This window comes from Rhincodon typus, chromosome 10, assembly GCF_021869965.1.
Source record: "Rhincodon typus isolate 14 chromosome 10, sRhiTyp1.1, whole genome shotgun sequence".
Lineage (NCBI taxonomy): Eukaryota > Metazoa > Chordata > Chondrichthyes > Orectolobiformes > Rhincodontidae > Rhincodon > Rhincodon typus.
Genome location: NC_063341.1, coordinates 5171378 through 5192410, shown reverse-complemented (window position 1 = coordinate 5192410; position 21033 = coordinate 5171378). Strand labels below are relative to the sequence as shown.

The 21033-nt window shown below is 40.2% G+C and overlaps 1 protein-coding gene across 8 annotated transcripts in view; it reads right to left on the bottom strand.

Moving 5' to 3' along the window:
- klhl20 (kelch-like family member 20) overlaps nt 1–21033 on the bottom strand; it is a 78600-nt gene that overhangs the window by 6513 nt on the left and 51054 nt on the right. For all 8 annotated transcript variants that reach the window (XM_048602260.1, XM_048602257.1, XM_048602261.1 and 5 more), the window contains 5 exons: nt 20197–20312; nt 16253–16436; nt 15055–15198; nt 13093–13226; nt 12272–12480 (listed from right to left, as the gene is read on the bottom strand). In XM_048602260.1, coding sequence (XP_048458217.1) covers nt 12272–12480; nt 13093–13226; nt 15055–15198; nt 16253–16436; nt 20197–20312 — 787 coding nt within the window. The remainder of the gene's footprint in view (nt 1–12271; nt 12481–13092; nt 13227–15054; nt 15199–16252; nt 16437–20196; nt 20313–21033) is intronic.

Here is a 21033-nt window from a genome sequence, read left to right as displayed (position 1 = left end):
GACCCTTCATCAGATGAAGGGTCTAGGCCCGAAACGTCAGCCTCTCTGCTCCTATGATGCTGCTTGGCCTGCTGTGTTCATCCAGCCTTGCACCTTGTTGTCTCGGATTCTCCAGCATCTGCAGTTCCTACTATCTCTGATTTCATTTCTAAGGACTGTGGTATTTTCAATGCAATTTGTTTACTGAATATTAAACAGCAAAAATGAATCTGCACGATTGTCTAATTATTTAGGAAAAATGGAAAATAAGTTTGTACATTTAGGCCCACCAAGCCTGTGCCGATTCCTGATCCTTATTTGGACCCACTACTTATTGCCCACGCACAGTATCTATCCCACTGTTTGTCTCACGTTCATGAGTCTAATAAGATACGCCTTAAATATTGCTAACAATGCTGGTTCTCCCATTTCCACTGGCACCAGGCACCCACCACACTGTGTGAAAAAGTTTCCCTGCACTTCTCCCCTAAAATTTTCCCCTCTCACCTCGAACCTGAGCCCTCCTGTAGTTGACCTTTCCACCCTGGGAGAAAGCCTCTGACTATCCAACCTATCTATGCCTCTCGTAATTTTGTAGACCTCTATAAGGTCGCCCCTCGGCTGCCATCTTTACAGTGAAAACAATCCGAGTTTATCCAACCTCTCCTCATACCAGAATCCTCCAAACCAGGCAACATCCTGGTAAACCTTCTCTGCACCCTCTCCGCAGCATCCATATCCTTCTGCTAGTGTGATGACCAGAGCTGCACGCAATATTCCAAATGTGGCCTAACTAAAGTTTTGTACAGCCGTAAGTTTTACATTCAATGCCTGGGCTGATGAAGGCAAGTGTGCTGCATGCCTTCTTGGCCAGGTTATCCACCGGTGTTGCTATTTTCAGGGATCTGTGGACCTACACGCCCAGATCCCTTTGTACGTCAATGCTCCTAATGGTTCTACAATTTATTATATAATTCGCAGCTGAATCGGATCTTCCAAAATGCATCAACTCGCATTTGTCCGGATTAAACTCCATCTGGCATTTCTCCGTCCAAATCTGCAATTTACCTATATTCCACTATATCCTTTGACAATCCTCCTCACTGTCTGCAACTCTGCCAATTTTGATATCATCTGTAAACTTACTTATCAGACCACCTACATTTTCCTCCAGATCATTTATATATATTACAAACAACAAAGGTCCTAGCACTGATCCCTGCAGAACCCCACTAGTTCCTGATCACCATTCTGAGAAACACCCTTCCACCGCTACTCTCTGTCTTCTATGACCAAGCCAATTATGTATCCACCTAGCCAGCTCACCCCAGATCCCATGAGACTCTACCTTCTGTACCAGCCTGCCATAAGGTACCTTATTCAAAAGCCTTACTAAAGTCCACGTAGACAACATCCATTGCCCTTCCGTCATCAATCATTATTGTCACCTTCTCAAAGAACTCAATCAAGTTGGTGAAACATGACATTCCCTGCATAAACCCATGCTGCCTATTACTAACAAGTCCATTTGCTTCCAAACGTTAATAAATCCTGTCTCTCAGTATCTTTCTCAACAGCTTCCCCACCACTGATGTCAGGCTCACCGGCCTGTAGTTACCTGGATTATCTCTGTTTCCTTTCTTAAACAAAAGAACAACATTGGTCGTTCTCCAGTTTTCTGGAACCTCGCCTGAGGCCAAAGAGGATACAAAGATATCTATTAAGGCCCTAGCTCATTCCTCTCTCACCTCCCACAGTATCCTTGGATAGATCTTTTCTGGCCCTGGGGACTTGTCCACCTTAACGTATTTCAAGACACCCAACACTTCTTTCCTCCATTATGTTAATCTGCCCAAGAGTATTCACACACCTTTCCTTAATTTCAATATTCCTCTCGTTGGTAAAAACCAATGTAAAGTACTCATTAAGGATATCACCCATTTCCTCTGGCTCCACACATAACCTCCCTCCTTTATCCTTGAGTGGCCTACTCTTTCCCTCTTGCTCCTTATATATGTAAAATGCCTTGGGATTCTCCTTAATCCTACTGGCCAAGGACATTTCATAGCCCATTTTAGCCCTCCTAACTCCCTGTTTGAACTCCTTCCTACGGTCTCGGTACTCTTCAAGGATTTTGTCCGTTTTTAGTCGCCTAGACCTTAGTTGCCGATAATTTCCCCAGTCAGCCAAGGTTCACAAATCCCGCCAATCCTGTCCTCCATTTTCACAGAAATATGCCTGTCCTGCACTCTAATCAACTGTCCTTAAAAGACTCCCAACAAGTTAGATGTGGACTTACCCTTAAAAAGCCGCTCCCAATCCACATTCTCCAATTCTTGCCTAATTTGGTCATAGTTGGCCTTCCCCCAATTTAACACCTACATCTGAAGTCCAATCTTGTTGTTTTCCATAAGTATCTGAAAATTTATGGAATTATAGTCACTGTTCCCAAAGTGCACTCCTACTGAAACTTTGATAATCTGGCAGGGCTCATTTTCCAATACCAGGTACAGTATGGCCCCCTCCCTTGTTGGACTATCCACATACTGTTTCAAAAAAATCCTCCTGGACACACCTAACAAATTGCTCCCCATCCGAACCTTCAGTACTAAGGGAATCCCAGTCAATAAGGGGACAGTTAAAATCACCCACCACAACAACCCTGTTATTTTCACATCTTTCCAGAATCTGAAAGCTATCGCTTCCCCCATCTCCTGCTAGTAGCTGGGAGGTCTGTAGTACAATCCTAGCATTGTGATTGCACCCTTCCTATTCCTGAGCTCTATTAACAATGCTTCGCTGCAAATTTCCTCCAGGGTGTCCTCCCTCAACACAAACTGTGACATGCTCCCTAACCAGTAATGCAACTCCCCACCTCTTTTGTTTCTTCCTCTGTCTCATATAAAACGTCAATATCCCGGAATGTTAAGCTGCCAATCCTATCCCTTTTTTAATCATGTCTCTGTGATTGCAAGAACATCATAATTGCATGCATTAATCCTGGCTCCGAGTTCATCTGTTTTACCTGTTATACTTATTGCATTGAAGCACCTACAGTCCAAGCCTCCAGTTCCACGGAGTTCAGTAACCTCTCCCTGTCTGCTCTTCCTCTTAGTTATATTTGCTTTAGACGCAAGCTCTTCTCCAGTCTCTATTCTTACTGACCTGCTGCTCCGGTTCCCAAACCTTTGAAATGTGTGTTGTAGAACAGCTTAGGTTTGATCTAGTGAGAAGCTTTGCTGAGCACAGAAACTGGTGCTACAAAGCTGCCATATTAAGTGAAAGCATGTCGAGTAGGTGATAACATTGATTTACGGTCGTGCAGACCAATTTCCTTCAAGTACAATAGATGGAAGTAAGGGACGGTCCTTATCTCCCACACAACAGCTATCAAGACAAAGACTCCAGGCTGGGATAAAAATCACATAACTAATAATGTGAAAGTGAGTTTTTTTTAAAACTAGAATGGCCAAAAGGTCGTACCTTTTGTTTTCAATAGATGAAAAGGACTAGGAAATTGGTGAATATCACCGTGAAAATTGCATTTGAATTATTTAAAATACAGCCAATTGTTGGTTTATAATCTGGTTTCATTAGGCCCCGATTCCATTGGAGCTCCTGGGCGGCATGGTGGCACAGTGGTTAGCACCAGGGACCCAGGTTCGATTCCAGCCTCAGGCAACTATCTGTGTGGAGTTTGCACGTTCTCCCCGTGTCTGCATGGGTTTCCTCCGGGTGCTCCTGTTTCCTCCCAAAGTCCAAAGATGTGCAGGTTAGGTGGATTGGCCATGCATAAGTTGCCCGTAGTGTTCAGGGATGTGTAGATTAGGTGGGTTATAGGGGGATGGGTCTGGGTGGGATGCTCTGAGGTTGGGCGTGGACTTGTTGGGCCGAAGGGCCTGTTTCCACACTGTATGGATTCTATTCTATGATTCTATGGTCAATCAAGCACCACATCAGAGCCCCAATGTAGACCACAAGGAGAAAGCCATTTTAAGGTTAAATTTCAAATGCATAAGATATATTATGTACATCCATAAGCAAAATTAGCAAAGTGCATTTCATCATCCTGATTTTAAACACATGATCTATACATCAAAATTATCTAACAAACCTCTACTTGAAGGGACTTAGCCAAGATTTTTTGATCAACCAATGTCACTAAGATGTATTATTTGATTCAAAGGGGAAGGTTGGAAAAGGTAGAGAGAAATAGGCTTAAAAACTAAATTATTCAATAATTTAGAATATATAATGCAAAGTAAGCAGGTAGTAAATACCTTACAGGTAGGAGAAAAGGTTTTAAGACTCTGATGAGAGTTTGTACAGGCCCTGGTAGTGGCTGTGAAATGATAAATTGTATAAATATAGAGATTTGACAAATGACTAATGGCGGATTTTAACTTCCACCTCAATTTGAATAAGTAGACTAGCAGATAAGTCAGAAAGAGTGAAATTCTTGTTTGTATCCAGAACAGTTTTCAGCTGTAGGCATAAAGCCAACAAGAGGGTGTGCCATATGCACCAGATTTAGTTAGCAGCCTAAGGGTAACAAATATTTGTGGACTGATTGCAACATTATTGAGTTCAGTTTGGTGTTCAAAGGACAGAAATGCAACATTGCTACATTACAGATCTAGATTTAGAAATGGCTAATTTCAATGGAATGAGGCTGTCCATGGTTAAATTTGGTACTTCTGCTAATACCTAAAAATAATGGTGGAAGCTGTAAAAAAAAAGATTTATTATGATATAGAATCCGTTTATAACCGGCCGGGGGTGGGGGGGGGCTAAGATTTCTACCTTCCAAAGAAAGAGTTATAGATGGCTGAAGAGAGAGCATAAAACAATAGGATCATGCAAAACAAATTACAAGACATAAATCAGATTCTAGACAATATGCTAGAGACAAAGGATGATAAAACAATCCACGAGTTACAAAGAAGTACATGAAAATGCACTAGAAAGGGATAACAATTACAAGAGATAGTACAGCTGTAATACAAAAAATGCTGGTTGTCAGGTGCAATGTACGCTCCTTGAAAACAATGATGCTTTCAGTGAAAATAAGGAAATGGCAAACAGGGTCAATAGTCACTTTGCATTGGTATTTACAGGAATGGAGCTGGTCAGCACACCAGACATCCAAAAGGAAACCAACACTGAATCATGGTCAAATAACATAGGCAAAGCAACAGAATACAATGGCAGATGAGTGCCAGATGATTTCCATCTGGTGTTTTAAAGGCACTGCTACTTCACACCACCAAGGGACCTGGGTTCAATTCCAGCCTCAGGCAACTGTCTGTGCAGGAGTTTGCACATTCTCCATGTCTGCGTACTTCCCCACTGGGTGCTCCGGTTTCCTCCCGCAGTTCAAAGATGGGCAGGTTAGGTAGATTGGCCATGGGAAATTGCCCTGCAGTATTCAAGGATGTGCAGGCTAAGTGCATTTGAATTACGGGGCGGCACAGTGGCTCAGTGGTTAGCACTGCTGCCTCACAGTGCCAGGAACCCAGATTCGATTCCACCCTCACGCGACTGTGTGTGGAGTTTGCACATTCTCCCCGTGTTTGTGTGAGTTTCCTGCAGGTGTTCCGGTTTCCTCCCACAGTCCAAAAATGTGCAGGCTAGGTGGATTGGCCATACTAAATTGCCTGTGGTGTTCAGGGATGTGTCGATTAGGTGGGTTATAGGGGAATGGGACCGGGTGGGATGCTCTGAGGGTTGGTGTGGACTTTTTGGGCCGAAGGGCCTGTTTCCACACTGTAGGGATTCTATGATTCTATGAACATTGGAAGGTTATTTAAGTTCGGAACCATTAGAGTGACAAATTGTACATGTCACTGCTATTTTGAAACGTGAGACAAGGAACCTAGGATTTGGCCAAATAAAGAGCAATGTTTTGCTTCCAAAACTACTCTACTTACGTAACACTAGTAACAGGTGACAACATGACATGTTAGCAAGTTCATGGCCCCTGTGATGCACTATTACCCTCAGGGGTGTGACAGGGACAAATCAGGAACTAAACCAACTTCACCTTCAGTCACAATCACTGTAGAGACTAATATTCTCACTTGACTTAAAGGAATTTCACAATAGGCTTTCAGATTTCATCACTTTAATGCAAACAAACTGAAAGCAATGTTAACTAAATGTCACCTAGTAAGTAATTAATACTCTAAAAATAAGAAAAGATAATCTTTATAATGTTTTCAAGCAACTGATATAATCCCATTCTGTATACCTAGAGATTACAGCATGCTCTCCACAGGATTACGTTCTCTTAAGGAAACTGGCCAGACACTCCTCGCTTCTAAAGTTTGCGTTTCACGATTTCGCCAAATTGCATTGTCGAGTGATCACTGACAGGTTGCAGAGAATTCCCAAAGTGCCAACTAGTTTAAACTCCAAGCTTCACCAGCTTAAATCTTCCAGAGTGTTTAGAGTGCCATGAACATGCTTTTTCAAAGACTGGCCACCCTCCTGCATTCTGCCTGAAAATTTAGAAAACTTTCATTCTTTTCCTCTTGATGGCTACACAGTCTTTTGCACACAAGACCCCTTCTTTCTTTTTCTCCAAAAAAACTCAGGAGACTGAAAATCTGTCCATAAGAAGCCCAGCTATGCCTGCTTTTTGTTTTCGGTTGTGAACATTTTGTGTTTTACTACCAACAACTTCAACCTAGTCCTGGCGCTTGCACCAACACACAACAGGCTAATCAGGCAGAAATTGTGATATCACATGACCCTCTTCATTATGCCAATTTACCTTAAAGTAGTCTTGATTTATTAACAGATAATTCTAAAAGCCCAAGTCACGCTGCAAGCAAAATGTAGTGAGCCAAATTTGTTCCAATTGTGATTGTTATTATTTTAATAACCTGGAACAAGGGGCTTATCCACTCAATTGTAAACAGAATCCTAATCTAAAGCCTAAAAGAAACTCAGTTCCCCTGCCATTCTTGGCAAGACTAAGTTTTAACCCATGTTGCTTATTATTCATCTAAAAGTAGAAGGGTGACCATTCTAATTTGTAAACAATTGTCCTTTACATTGGAAATGGACATTCAAGAACAGGATAGGTAGTCCACACGGATCAAGGTATTGATAAATGACGAATTGATCACAATAAAAATCAATGCCTGAACAGCCAACCTTACTTATATTTGCACCCAATATGAAGAGGCATTGTGATATTGGGGGGCTTTGTGATGATGAATAGAACGTAAATGAGAAGGGGCCTGAATTATGTTCCATTTCCCCACCTGACAACAGATGAACCTTATTTGGTGAACCACCATTGTTTGTGTGAAGTAGAGTGACTTAGTTCTTGTATGTGTACATCGTATTTTCCATCGGTTCACCTGCAGTTTCAGGTGGACCAAGATTTCTCGTCCATCTACTTAACCTTTTCAGTGTACTCACACATTTCACATGAACCCAAATTCCATTTGTTTCAAAATCATCTAGTTCTTTCTTGAAACTCATTAAAAACTTTCTGTTTCTCAACCCTTCCATTAAAAAAAACATTTGTCTTGCAAGTTGAATTTTTGTTGCCCTTAACCACCTGAACTACTAGCTCGTACAATTCTAATGCTGTATAGTAGATATGTCTGTACAAGAAGTTATACATCCATCAATCTTCAGTTACAATTGAAGATCTTAAGCTGTGTTCACTGTGGTGGTGTTTCCATCTCTCCTTCTTGGACATCACTGACCTGAGATACAAGCCCCACAAAAACTCCAATAGTTGGATTTCTGCAGGATTGAACAGCTAAAGCAGAATTGTACATGAGTACATTTGGTGCTATCTTCCTTGTCATTTTATTTAAATGGAACATACACACAAAATTCCTTTCCTCCCTTCCTCACCCACTGTCCCTCAAGATCCTATTTGAATTGGTGCAGTTTGGAATGACTTGCCACTGTTAGTTTCAGCAAACTGTTGTTCCTACAATTTTCTCGAGAGAAGAAATGGATGGTATAATTAGTTTTATTTTTAAAAAGGGAGGATGGTATAATTGTTTAGGGGTTGCTGTCAATTTTTTTAAGAGAGCACAATACATTGGTTTATCTATCCTTGTAGACAGACAGACATCCTACCTTATTTCCACACTTGAATTTGGTAGGAATATTAAATGGCAAATAAGATAAATTATTAGCTTAGTTGGTCAGATGAGAAGACAAAACAACTGAACTTATATTAATGAAGAGTAAGCTGAAGATAGATCGGGGTGGGGGGGAATACATTTAAAAGGCTGAAATGATTTCAGTACCTTCCCTGGTAAAACAAATATACTTTGGGAATTCAAGATGAAATTAGATGCTACACAGAGTGAATTTAAATCATGGAGGAATTAACTTCATGAACCGAATGAATTTTTAAAAACTTTCTTCCCCCCCCCACACCCCGCCCACCATTCATCTTTGCAGTCAAGCTCAAAACAGCTTTCCTGATCCACTTAGTACTACTGGATTACTTTCCTGACCCACCATTAGAAGCAGTTTTGATAAATTTAGACACAATTGATCACATAGGTGGTGGAAGGCAGTTCCACTCAATAAACAATACTTCAAGGGTTCATTTTAGCAATGATCACTTTTTCTTGGTTGATATCTACTTCTTAAAACTTACAAGAAAAATACATTTCAACAATTTCTCTTACTTTGCCTCTTTTGTGAATGTAAAGGGTTAAATCAAAAAGCAGGTCTGGAATGTCCCATGGCATTGTAAAGCAAGTTGCACATTAGGGTGTACTCTATACAGATCAAATATAAATAAGTTTGTAGGGGATATTAAATATCTGCATTCTAAATAGCAAAACTACTTATTCATTACTAAATCCCATATTCCCCTAATGATTAAAGTCTAGATCAAGTGGGAAAAATGTAACATCTCAAATTTCTAACCAAATTGAGATTTTTCTCTTCTGGTAGGGCTATGTGTTTAAATGTTAAGCTGAAACCAGAAATACAAGGTACACCAACGTAATTTGCAAGACTTCCTTTTCAGAAGGAATTTATCTACTCAGGACTGACAAGGCAGTCCCAAGATCAGTAATTTGTGAAGAAGATTACAGGTATCACACTGGAGATGTCATTATAAGGCTGCACAATAAATAATATTCTATTCAAGATACAGCTGTATTAGCAGTAACATGGTAGCAAAAGGGAACACAGTTAATACCAAGCTTTTTCTCATTAAAAGAAAAAGTTACTGTTTTCACAATCTGTTACATTTGTTCATATCTTCTGAATTTTAAATATTTAGTACAACAACATTTTTTCTGATTTCCTAATATTTTTCAGAACTCACCTATTTTTGTTTTAAGGTCACCAATTACTTGCTGTTACTCTGGTATGCTTCGCCTACTCTTCCCCCCTCTGATTCCCATCACCAATTACTTTTGAGCTTTATTTCAGCTTCTCTTCCTACGTCCTTGATAGAAAGAAAGGCGCCGACAAATGGGTCTATGAAACAAATGCCACCATTCAAATCGATACCTAATCTGGATAGATGCCCAACAGAAGTCAAAAGATGTCCTCTGTTGGACATCTGTCCTTGATGGACAAGGTGGGAAAATTACACTCAAGGGGGATTTGCAGAGCTAATAGAACACAGAAAACAGCACTGGAAGAGGCCCTTCGATTGCACAGGTCTTTTAGCAGTTAGATTGACAATATCAGTTTATTTGCTTCACTGCCTTTCTTCAACACCATCCCAATCCTACTCATTGCACCTCAGGAAGAATATACTGGTTTTAGAGGGTGCGCGATGTAGATTCACCAGAATGCTACCAGAGATAAAAGGGTTAAATTATGAGGACAGGTTGCATACAATGGGCATTTATTCCTTTGACTGTTGAAAATAAAAGGCTTTCTAATTAAAGTAGCTATGATAAGATATAGGGGCAGAATTAGGCCATTCGGCCCATTGAAGTCTGCTCCGCTATTCGATCATGGCTGATATGCTCTTCACTCCCATTTTCCTGCCTTCTCCCCATAACCCTTCAACCCATTACCAATTAAAAATTTGTCTAACTTCTCCTTAAATTTACTCACTGTCCCAGCATCCACTGCACTTTGGGTTAGCAAATTCCACAGATTCACAACCCTTTGGGAGAAGCAGTTTCTCCTCAGCTCTGTTTTAAATTTGCTACCCTTTATCCTAAGACTATGACCTCTCATCCTAGAATGCCCCACAAGAGGGAGCATCTGCCCCACAACTATTTTATCTATACCTTATATCATCTTCAATACCTCAATTTGATCTCTCCTCATTCTTCTAAATTCCACAGAGTTAAGATCTAAACTGTTCAATCTCTCTTCATTCAACAAACCCCTCATCTCTGGGATCAATCTCGTGAGCCTCCTCTAAAGTGCCTCCAAATGCCACTACATCTTTCCTCAAATAAGGGGACCAAAACTGTGCACAATACTCCAGATGGGATCTCACCAATGCCTTGTATAGTTGCAACAATACTTCCTTACATTTATATTCTATTCCTTTAGCTACAAAAGCCAACATTCCATTTGCTTTCTTTATTGTCCTGCCGTACTTGCATGCTAGTTTTCTCTGACTCATGAACAAGGACACCTCTGCATTGGAGCACCCCGAAGTCTCTCTCTATTTAGATAACAGGTCGCCTTCGCATTTTTCCGACCAAAATGCATGACCTCACATTTATCCACGTTAAACTCCATTTGCCGCATTTTGGCCTCTCCTAACCTGTCTATATCCATTTGTCAGGTTCTTATTTCCTCATTGCAATTTACCGTCCCACCTATTTTTGTGTGGTCCGCAAATTTGGCTATAGAGCCTTCTATTTCTGTATTTAAGTTGTTAATGTGGATTGTAAATAGCTGGAGTCCAAGGACCAAACCCTGTGGCACCCCATTAGTTACTTCTTGCCTTCCAGAAAAAAAATTTATCCTGACCCTCTGTCTTCTGTGCATCAGCCAGTCATCTATACAAGCTAATAAATTACCCCTCATCCCACATGATTCAAACTTGTCAATTAACCTTTGGTGTGGCACCTTATCAAACACCTTCTGGAAGTCCAGATATATTTCTGCTACAGGATCCTCATTATCCACTGAGCTTGTTACATCTTCAAAGAACTCTAGCAAATTAGCCAAACATGATTTGCCCTTCATAAAGCCATGCTGAATCTGACTGATAGTGTTTTGGCTTTCCGAATGTCCAGATATTGCTTTCTTGATAAATTGAATCTAACACCTTGCCAACAACAGATGTTAAACTAATTGGTCTGTAATTTCCCACATATTGCCTCCCTCCCTTTTTGAATGAGGGCATTACATCAGCATTTTACCAATCCACTGGAACCTTTCCCGTGTCCAGGGAATTTTGGAATATTGTAACCAATGGATCCATTATCTCCACCACCACTTCCTTTAATAGTCTAGGATTTAGGCCATCAGGCCCGGGGGACTTGTCTGCCCTCAATCCTAATCGTTTGCTGAGTACCTTTTCCCTCTCAATGTTGATTGTTCTAAGTTCTACCCTTTCTATTGCCTCTGACTTGCCCGTTGCGATAGGAATGGTACTATTGTCGTCTCCTGTGAAAACTGAGGCAAAGTACTGATTTAGCACCTCTGCCATTTCACAATATTAACTCTCTGGCTTCATCTTCCAAGGGACCAATACTCACCTTAGCGATTCTCTTCTCTTTTATATACCTATAGAAGCTTTTGCTATCTTTTACGATTTTTTGTGCTAGTTTTCTTTTCGTAATTTACCTAAGCTCTTTTTATTAATTTTTCAGTATCCCTTTGTTTATATTTGAAAGTTTGCCAATCCTTCTGCCTGCCACTGGCCTTTGCAATATGGTATACTTTAGTTTTTGACTTAATATTGTCCTTGACCTCCTTGTTTGGCATGGATGTTTTTTTAATCCCTTTATGATTATTGGTTTTGACAGACAAAGTAGAGAGGTATTGTTTCCTCTGGTAGGGGAGTCTAGAACAGAAGGGAATTAAATTAGTGAGCCCTTTCAAAGGTGAAGTCAGGAATCCCATTTCACACAAACGATGTGAAAATTTAATATTTTCTTTCCCAAAAACTGCTGAAGCAAGGTCAAAGTAAAATTTCAAAACTGAGATTGATAGATTTCGGTCAGGCCAAAACATGGAACAAGGTAAATAGAGTTAAGATACACATCAGTTATGATCTGATTGAACAATGAAATAGAGCAAGGAGCTTTTGATGTCATCCAGTTCCTATTTTCCTAAAGGACACTATTGACATGTAGACCATTATACTCACACCACTCCTGCGTGATGTCATAGCCACAACTGGAGACCATTGATTAGTGCGAGGATTAAACCTCTCAGCACTGCTCAACTCTGTGGTATCATCTCTTCCTCCAACTGCATAGATCATGTCTTGGTAAACAGAGCACCCCAGGTGTTTCCGACGCGTTCCCATCGGCGCAATAGTATGCCAACGGTTTTCTTGTGGGCTGTAGCGTTCAACTGCAGGCAGACAAATCATAGGTAATGCTGATCAGCTGCTGTGTTATTCAGGTGCCCTAGACCTAGCTTTAGGTGCTCGCACCACCCATATACATTTCAAAATAATTGGAAACCTGAATTTCATCTTCTTGGGGAAACCGTTATTACAATTGCAACACCTTCTTTAAATCTGTCAGAAGAGCTGAATTAATAAGATGGCCAGTTCCCAGACCTATGACAATACTTCTCTGTACTCTGGCACAAAGATAATGGCATAAGGCACTCTGAATGCCAATTTTCATCTTACCACTCGTGCAGAATGGACTGACTTCAGTTTAATGGTGACAGCATTCTCAACTTCCAAGATGAAATGAGGACCAAACTGGCTGCTGCATGATTTGCTGAGTATTTCCAGCATTTTGTTTTATTTCAGATTTCCTGCATCGACAGCAATTTGCTGTTCAACAAATTATACTTAGTCTGAAAAGTTTTGATAAAAGAACATATTTCAATGACTTTCTGATGATATTAACCTGTTTCAATCTCTTACTGCATGTCCTCATGCACACAGATAGCAATCACTTTAGTTCATTAACAGTATAATTCATCCTTCCACACAGAAATCAAGCATACCTGTATTTAGGGGAGAGGTACCATCAGATCCACCAACAGCATAAAGAAATCCACCTAACACAGCAACTGCCACACCTAACCGTCTGGTACTCATTGAAGCCACACGTGCCCACTTATTCTCTTTTGGATCAAACCTAGAATGGAAATATTTTTGTCCTTATCACTTCATGCAAAAATCACACAAAATAAAAATCGAATTTCCAACCATCTGCACTGAAAGATTTCTTGCCATATTGAAGTATCAGTTGAATCAAATAGCCAGCTGGCCATTGTCAAATTTATCCTTGGACTTGAGTGTTACAAATCATGCAGGCAAAGATAGTTGGGGAAAAGGCATAACTCAATGAAGAACAATTTAAAGGAGTGTTCGGGCATTGAATTAAGGCATTCCTGATTAGTTGTCGTCTCTTTGAAATTCAAAACACTGATTCTAAAAGGTTTTTGAGATGATTTGTAGCTCAAGTTGTTGATGCGGTTGTTGACTTGCTCACCAAGCTGGTAAGTATGTTCGCAAACGTTTCATCACCATGCTAGGTAACATCATCAGCGCGCCTCCGGTGAAGCTTTAATGTTCTATCCCATTTCGACACTCCACCGGAGGCGCACTGATGATGTTACCAGCATGGTGATGAAACGTTTGCAAACAAACTGATCAGTTCGGTGAGCAAGTCAACAACCGCACTGATTCTAAAACCTGCAGTGGATTCACATATTCTTAGAAAACTGGACAGCTAATGTATAAAACTGCACAATAATATAACTTAACATTGATTTTTTTTATGATCAACTTGACTAGGTCAAGCCACAACAGAATTTCATAAAGGGGCTCAGAGTACAAAACGGCTTGTAATATACTTACTATCGTATATTCATCATAAATTCTTTACTGAACAAAGCAGCCATTGCTACAATACATGTTGAATAAGACAGTATTACATTCTACTCTTGCCTTAGAAGAATGTTTCTAAAGTTATTATTTGTACACAAGACTCTGTAGTCAGTCTGGTGACAACACTCAATGGTATATCAACTTGATGCACTACAGACTGATCAGTAAGAGAAATTGCCCATGAAACAAGGAAGCAAATAAATTCACTCTACAAGTCAATTCAAGCAACTCACTCTCATGACCCTAACAGCATCAGTCACAGAGCCCAGCTACAGTCCTCCTCAGAGTCAATCACCAAGCAGGACCGATAGAAACCTTGGAATTTCTTTTTTGCAAGGTGACTGGGGCTGAGAGAGGAGGAGGAGGAGAGAGACTGATGGACAGATGGAAAATAGTGCATGGGAAAAGAAAGCATTTTTCTTTTTTTATGTAACTTGTTCATCTTGGGGATGCAAAACATCATGATGCATTACTGAAGTAATACATTTCATATTTTGCAATTAAAATTACTAAACTGAATACTCATGCTAAACTTTGCTTACATCCAACTACCCAACAACACAGGATCTAGGAGCTGAAAGGGAGCAGCAAAAAACACACATGCACATCTTAGCAACACTCAATGCCTATATCATGAGCGTGCTTACAAAAGTAAGCGTTTTCAGTTTTCAAAAAAAGTTTCCCATGTGGAGTACTAATTTCAATACAGGCAACACTGTACCAGACAGCCAGTAAACATGTGAACAGCTGAAATTCACAGTTCCCCTCACGATTTGTTCTTGCGTTGGTTGGGAAACCATGCATCACGCTTCTATAACTTTACAATCTAACCAGGAACGGGGCATGAGAACAATACAGAATCAGTCCCTGATTAATAAACATCTTGCATCTACTTTGTTCCTTCCCCAATAGTCTTGTGACAGCAGATCCCATTGAGAGGAATCACGAATCCACACATGTGCCCTACCATTCCATAAGGCAGCATGTTGGCAGGCCAACTTTGTATGTCACTTACTGCATTAAACGATTACTGCTATCAGATCACATTAGGAAGAAACACTCTACGAGTTTACCTTTCCACAATGTTCAGACAAGAGACGCCATCCTGGCCACCTACAGCATACAGATACCCTCCCAACACTGCCACGCCAACACTGGTCCGACATGTACTGGTGGGAGCCACGTCGCTACTCCATTGGTTGGTCTTTGGATCATATCTAAAAGTTTAATTATTAAAAAATTAAAAAGATAGGCCTATTTTCAGAGCGTATGCAGCAATAACTACACTGCGAGTGGAGTGTGTACTCTAAGATTTATTTCCCCCTTATAATCATTTCTAAAGCCGTCAATATAAATCTCGGTTTCAAAATATTAAGCAAAAATGAAAGCTACCTTAAAGAATAATTTTATTCCCAGGTTTTATTAAATAGCAAGAGAAAAAAAGAAATTCAAGGATAATTGTTGTTGACCAACATTTTTAGTAGAAAATGATACTTGCTCCTCAGAGTTTTTATGCAATTCATTACGCTTGAGCATAAACAGCATGGGTGAATAATAGTATTTCACATATTGTCTTCATGTGTAGATCTTGCTGATAAAGCCAAGAACGACAGTTTTTCCACAAGAATGAACCCAGATGTGCAACCCATGGAAAATAACTCACATAAAATTCAACAGTTCACACATGTTGTTTTGTACTTGAGCAGTAGAGATACAGAAATACTGGAACAAAATGCAAAGTTCAACTGTACTTAAGAAAAACAACAGCTGGGTGGAAATCCGATAAAGCATTAAGGTAGAATTAGCAAAAGACAGATAAGAGACAGACAGGCAGACAAGAAAGCAGGCATTATTCACTTCAAGTTTATCATTAGGTGCCATTGAAGCACAAAGATCCATTTAAAAAGTGGAATCTAACAGGCATACTGCTCTTGCATGGGGAAATTTTAAAAGTAGAAAATTAAGAACAGACTTATTACAGTTAGCAGTCACACCTAACAAACTTATTTAGGAGAGAAATTAACTTCCTGCATAGCATTAAGCAAAATATCCAGCCAGTAGTAATAATCTAATTTACAAGATTGCTTGCTAATACAAGGAAAAAAATGTACTGTGAGACAGCCTTTGTGGTGCAGTGGTAGTGTTTCTACCTCAGGGCTAGGAGGCCTATTCTCAAGATGCAACTGCTCCATAGGTGGGTAATAACATCATTGAATAGGCTGATCTTAAAAAAATGTACAGTGCAATTGCAGGACCACACACACAACGTACCTCTCCACACTGTTAAGATATGATGAGCCATCATGTCCACCCACTGCATAAAGGAGATCATCCAACACACTGACCCCTACGCCACACCGTCGTTTGCTCATGGAGGCTACCATCCGCCACTCATTGGTCTGGGGGTCATAGCGCTCAACACTGGAAATTGCATCTCCACTGCACCAACCTCCAACTAAACAAGAGTTCATAAGTGAATGCTTGGCTGGAAAAATTATTGAATCATCTGAAAGAACAGCTCACCATCAAATGTCTACATCTATGCCTTTTTGTAAGTGATCAACTACAGATTACAAATTACGATATTCTCATGTAGCATTTTCTAAAAAGCAGACAAGTAAGACAGCAGAGTGACCATACTCGCATGTAAAATAGTGGGAAAGATGGTGAACAAGCACATGTTTGACAGTTCATGAGATGCGTTTTATCTCACCTTTCAATTATTTATGCAGTCCTCAAGCTGGCAAGATGATGCTTAAAACGTGAACACACAAGCAATCTCGTACTACAAATAATACGAAGCTCGGTCAACAAATCTTTATAACTCAATGCATTCCTCGATGAGCAGAAACAGGAGTAAGCCATTCAGCCCATCAAGCCTGCTCCTTCACTCAATTAGATTGTGGCTGATCATCTATCTCAATGCCCCATGTCATTTAATGAGCCTGGCCTCCAAAACTGTACTGATTTCCATCTTGAACATGCTCAATGATTAAACTTCCATTAGGATACAGAATTCCAAAGATTCACCATCCTCTGAGTGTAGAAATTCCTTCTCATCTCTGTCTTAAATGGCCCACCGCCTATTTTAAGATTATGCCCCATGATTTTAGACTCACCGGCCAGGGGAAACATCCCTATCTACAGCCACCTTATCACATCCTGCAAGAATTTTCTCAATCTGAATTCGATCACCTCTCATTCTTCAAACCCTATTGAGAATACAGGCCCAGTTTCGTCAATTCCTCCTCATAAAACAATCTGGTCATCTCAGGGATTAGCCTGAACCTTGGTTGCACTCCGTCTATGGCAAGTATAACCCTTCTTTGAAACGGAGGCCAAAAACTTGTACACCAGGTACAGTCTCATTATTGGACTACACAACTTCAGAAAGACTTCTTTATTCATGAACTCAAAGCCCTTCGTAATTAAGGCCCACATATCATATACCTTCCTACTGTTTGCTAGCTTTTTGCAACTCATGAACAAAGACATTCAGGTCATTTTGGACATCAACAATTCCCTACCACACACCAATAAACAATGTCTTGTTGAGTTCAGTGGATAAATTCATATTGATTCACACACGCAAGATTCACACACATTCCGATATATTCTTGTATATATGTCCTAGTTTGCTCGACACCTCTTTGCAAATTCCTCATAAATTCCCAACTAGTATTGTGTCATCAGTAAATTTGGAAACTACAATTCATCCACACATCATATTCTAACATCTTCCTTCAGTCATACAGGTCTGAAGTTCTCCATTCTTCCTCTCCCTCCATTTGTAAATAGTGGGGTTGCATTTGCTATTTTCTAGTCTGTAGGAACCTTTCTAGAATCTATATAATTTTGAAAGATAATCACCATTGCACCTATCTCTACAGCCATCACCCTAAACAGTCTTGAAATATAGGTTATCTGGTCCAGAGGATTTTTCAATGTTCGATTCAATTAAACTTTGTAAGCACTATTTCTTTACTCATTTTAATTTCTTGCGGTTCCTCAGTTTCACAGTTTCTTTGGCATCCTGGTATTCTGGAAGATTTTCTGAATGTTCTACCATGAAGACAGACACAACATAATGGTCGATTTTCTCCAACATTCGTCCATTCTCCATTATAAATTCTGTCTCCATACAGTGCACCCACATTTTCCCTATCCACTTTTTTCTCTTTCTACAGACCTAAAGAAGGTTTTACAATCCACCTTTATGTTTCCAGCTTGCACGCATTCTCTTTTCCCTTTCTCTATCAGTTTCTTAGTCATCCTTCCTTCAAATTACCTTCCAATTCTGAGGCTTAACATCTTTATGTCAAAGGTATGAGCCTATTCCTTTGATCTAACACAACCTCTAACCTACTTTGTTAGCCTTGTTGATTTAACCATCAACACTGGGTGTCTGTGTCTTAGAAGAATATTTACTTGTTATAGACTAGTAGTACTTACAGAGTTATGTAGCACAGGAACAGACTCTTCGGTCCAACTTGTCCATGCTGACCAGACATCCCAATCTGACCTAGTCCCATTTGCCAGCACTTGGCCCATATCCCTCTAAACCCTTCCCATTCATAAATCCATCCAGGTGCCTTCTAAATGTTATAATTGTACCCGCCTCCACCACTTCCTCTGAAAGCTCGTTCAAAACCCACATCACCCTGTGTGTGAAAAAGTTATCCCTCAGATCCTTTTTAAATCTTTCCCCACCCTCCTTAAACCTATGCCCTTTAGTTTTGGCCTCCCCCACCCTAGGAAAAAGACCTTGGCTGTTCACCATCTCCATGCCCCTCACGATTTTATAAACTTCCATAAGGGCATCCCTCACCCTCCGATGCTCCAGTGAAAACGCCCGACCCTACTCAGCCTCTCCCTATAACTCAAACTCTCCAGTCCCAGCAACATCCTTGTTAATCTCTTTTACACCTACCCAAATTTAACAACATTCTTTAAGGTTTTGGAGTAGATTTGTAGCTCGGGTTGTGGGTGTTGAGGTTGGTTGGCTCACTGAGCTGGTTTCTTGTTCCGCAGACGCTTCGTTACCATGCTGGGTAACATCCTCAGTGCAGCCTCCAATGAAGTGTTGGTGTATTTTCCCGCCTGGTTTTTAAACTCTGGAGTCCGTTGAGATGGATTGCCTCACTTCCGGTTTTCCTTCGTAGTGGAATGTATATGGGGATTTGTAGCATCCTTCCCAGAGAAGAATTGTAGACCAGAATTGTACACAGTATTCTAAAAATGGCCGCTCCAATGTCCTGTACAGCCTCAACATGACGTCTCAACTCTTATACTCAATGTTCTGACCAATGAAGACAAGCGTGCGAAACGCCTTCTTTACCGTGCTGTCTACCTGCAACTCTACTTTCAAGGAACAATGCATTTGCACCCCCAGGTCTCTTTGTTTAACAACACTCCCCAGGGCCCCACCATTAACTGTATAAGTCCTGCCCTGGTTTGCCTTACTCAAAGGCAACATCTCACATTTATCTAAATTAAACTCCACCTGCCACTCCTCAGCCCATTGGCCCACCTGATCTAGGTCACATTGTACTCTGGAGATAATCTTTTTCACTGTCCACAACACCACTTATTTTGGTGTCAGCTGCAAACTTATTAACCATGCTTTCTATATTGACATCCAAATATTTATATAAATGACAAAAAGCAGTGGACCCAGCACCATTCCTTGTGGCACACTGCTGGTCACAGGCCTCTCGTCTAAAAAGCAACCATCTAACACCACCCTCTGTCGCCTACCTTTAAGCCAATTTTGTATCCAATTGGCTAGCCCCCTGGATCCCATGTGATCTAACCTTACTAACCAGTCTACCATGCAAAATCTTGGTGCATGCTTTGCTGAAGTTCATATAGACAACGTCTGCCGCTTTGCCTTCATCAATCTTCTTTGTCACCTCTTCAAAAAACTCAATCAAGTCATTTCTTTAGATAGTAGACATTATCTGTCAACCAAATCTTTTTGTGCATTTTCCCAATTCCCAAATTCAACTTGCCCAACTTGCCTTCATAGTTTTCTTCCCTTGTTTAGACTTAAGACCCTATTTTGAGAATGAACTGTATCACACTCAAACTTAATAAAGTAACATAAAAATAGAAAAATACCAAATATTACACGTAGCATTTGTAATGTATTAGGTGGACTTTTAAAAGTAACTAATATTATAATTACAAGTCAAATATTACACAGGATTACCAACCTGCAAATAAAACCTCACCACATCGGATAGGCTTACGAGGTCTTGTCCTTGGACCTTGCATTAGGGGTCGTTCTTGTGGTAAAAGCAAATAATTTTTGGCTTCATCCACAAGGTCTCTGTGTGAATACAACACAAAAATTAAAACATTTCTATGCTAACAGATAACAACTTGCAATTATAGTGCCTTTACTTTAACAACACTTAATCACAACAGATCACCAGAAGTTTTAAGGCTCATCTTAAAAAAGGAAAGCACAGTGGAGAAGTGAAGGATTTAACAGAGCAAATTCCCAAGTCTAGGGCCAAGACAGTTAAAAGCACAGCAGCCAATTGTTTACCAATTGGAAATCAGATGTGCATGGGGCAAGTATTGGATAATCTTTGATATCATGAAGGACTCCCATGCTGTGTCCTATTTCAGAAAGCCATGTGGTGAAGTGTAGGACTAGAGCTAAGTTTTTAACATTTTGTTATTTATTTACAGAGTGACACATAATAAACATACACCTCCTAAATGAACACTCACAATTTTAGTCTGTGTCTATTCGTGAAGGCTCAAGCAAATGCCCAGTTAATATCTACCTCTTGCATAGAATTTCACACAATTTAAGTTAAAACAAGCTAGAGGAAGTTACAGAGATCGGGAGATACAAATCCATGTAGGGCCTTGATAATGACAAGGATGTCTTTAACATCTTTAACATTAGGGGAGGTGATGATCACTGGACTATTAATCCAGAGACCCAGTTAATGTTCTGGGGACCTGGGTTCAAATCCCACCATGGCAGATGGTGGAATCTGAATTCAATACATGTCTGGAATTAAGAGTTTAATGAT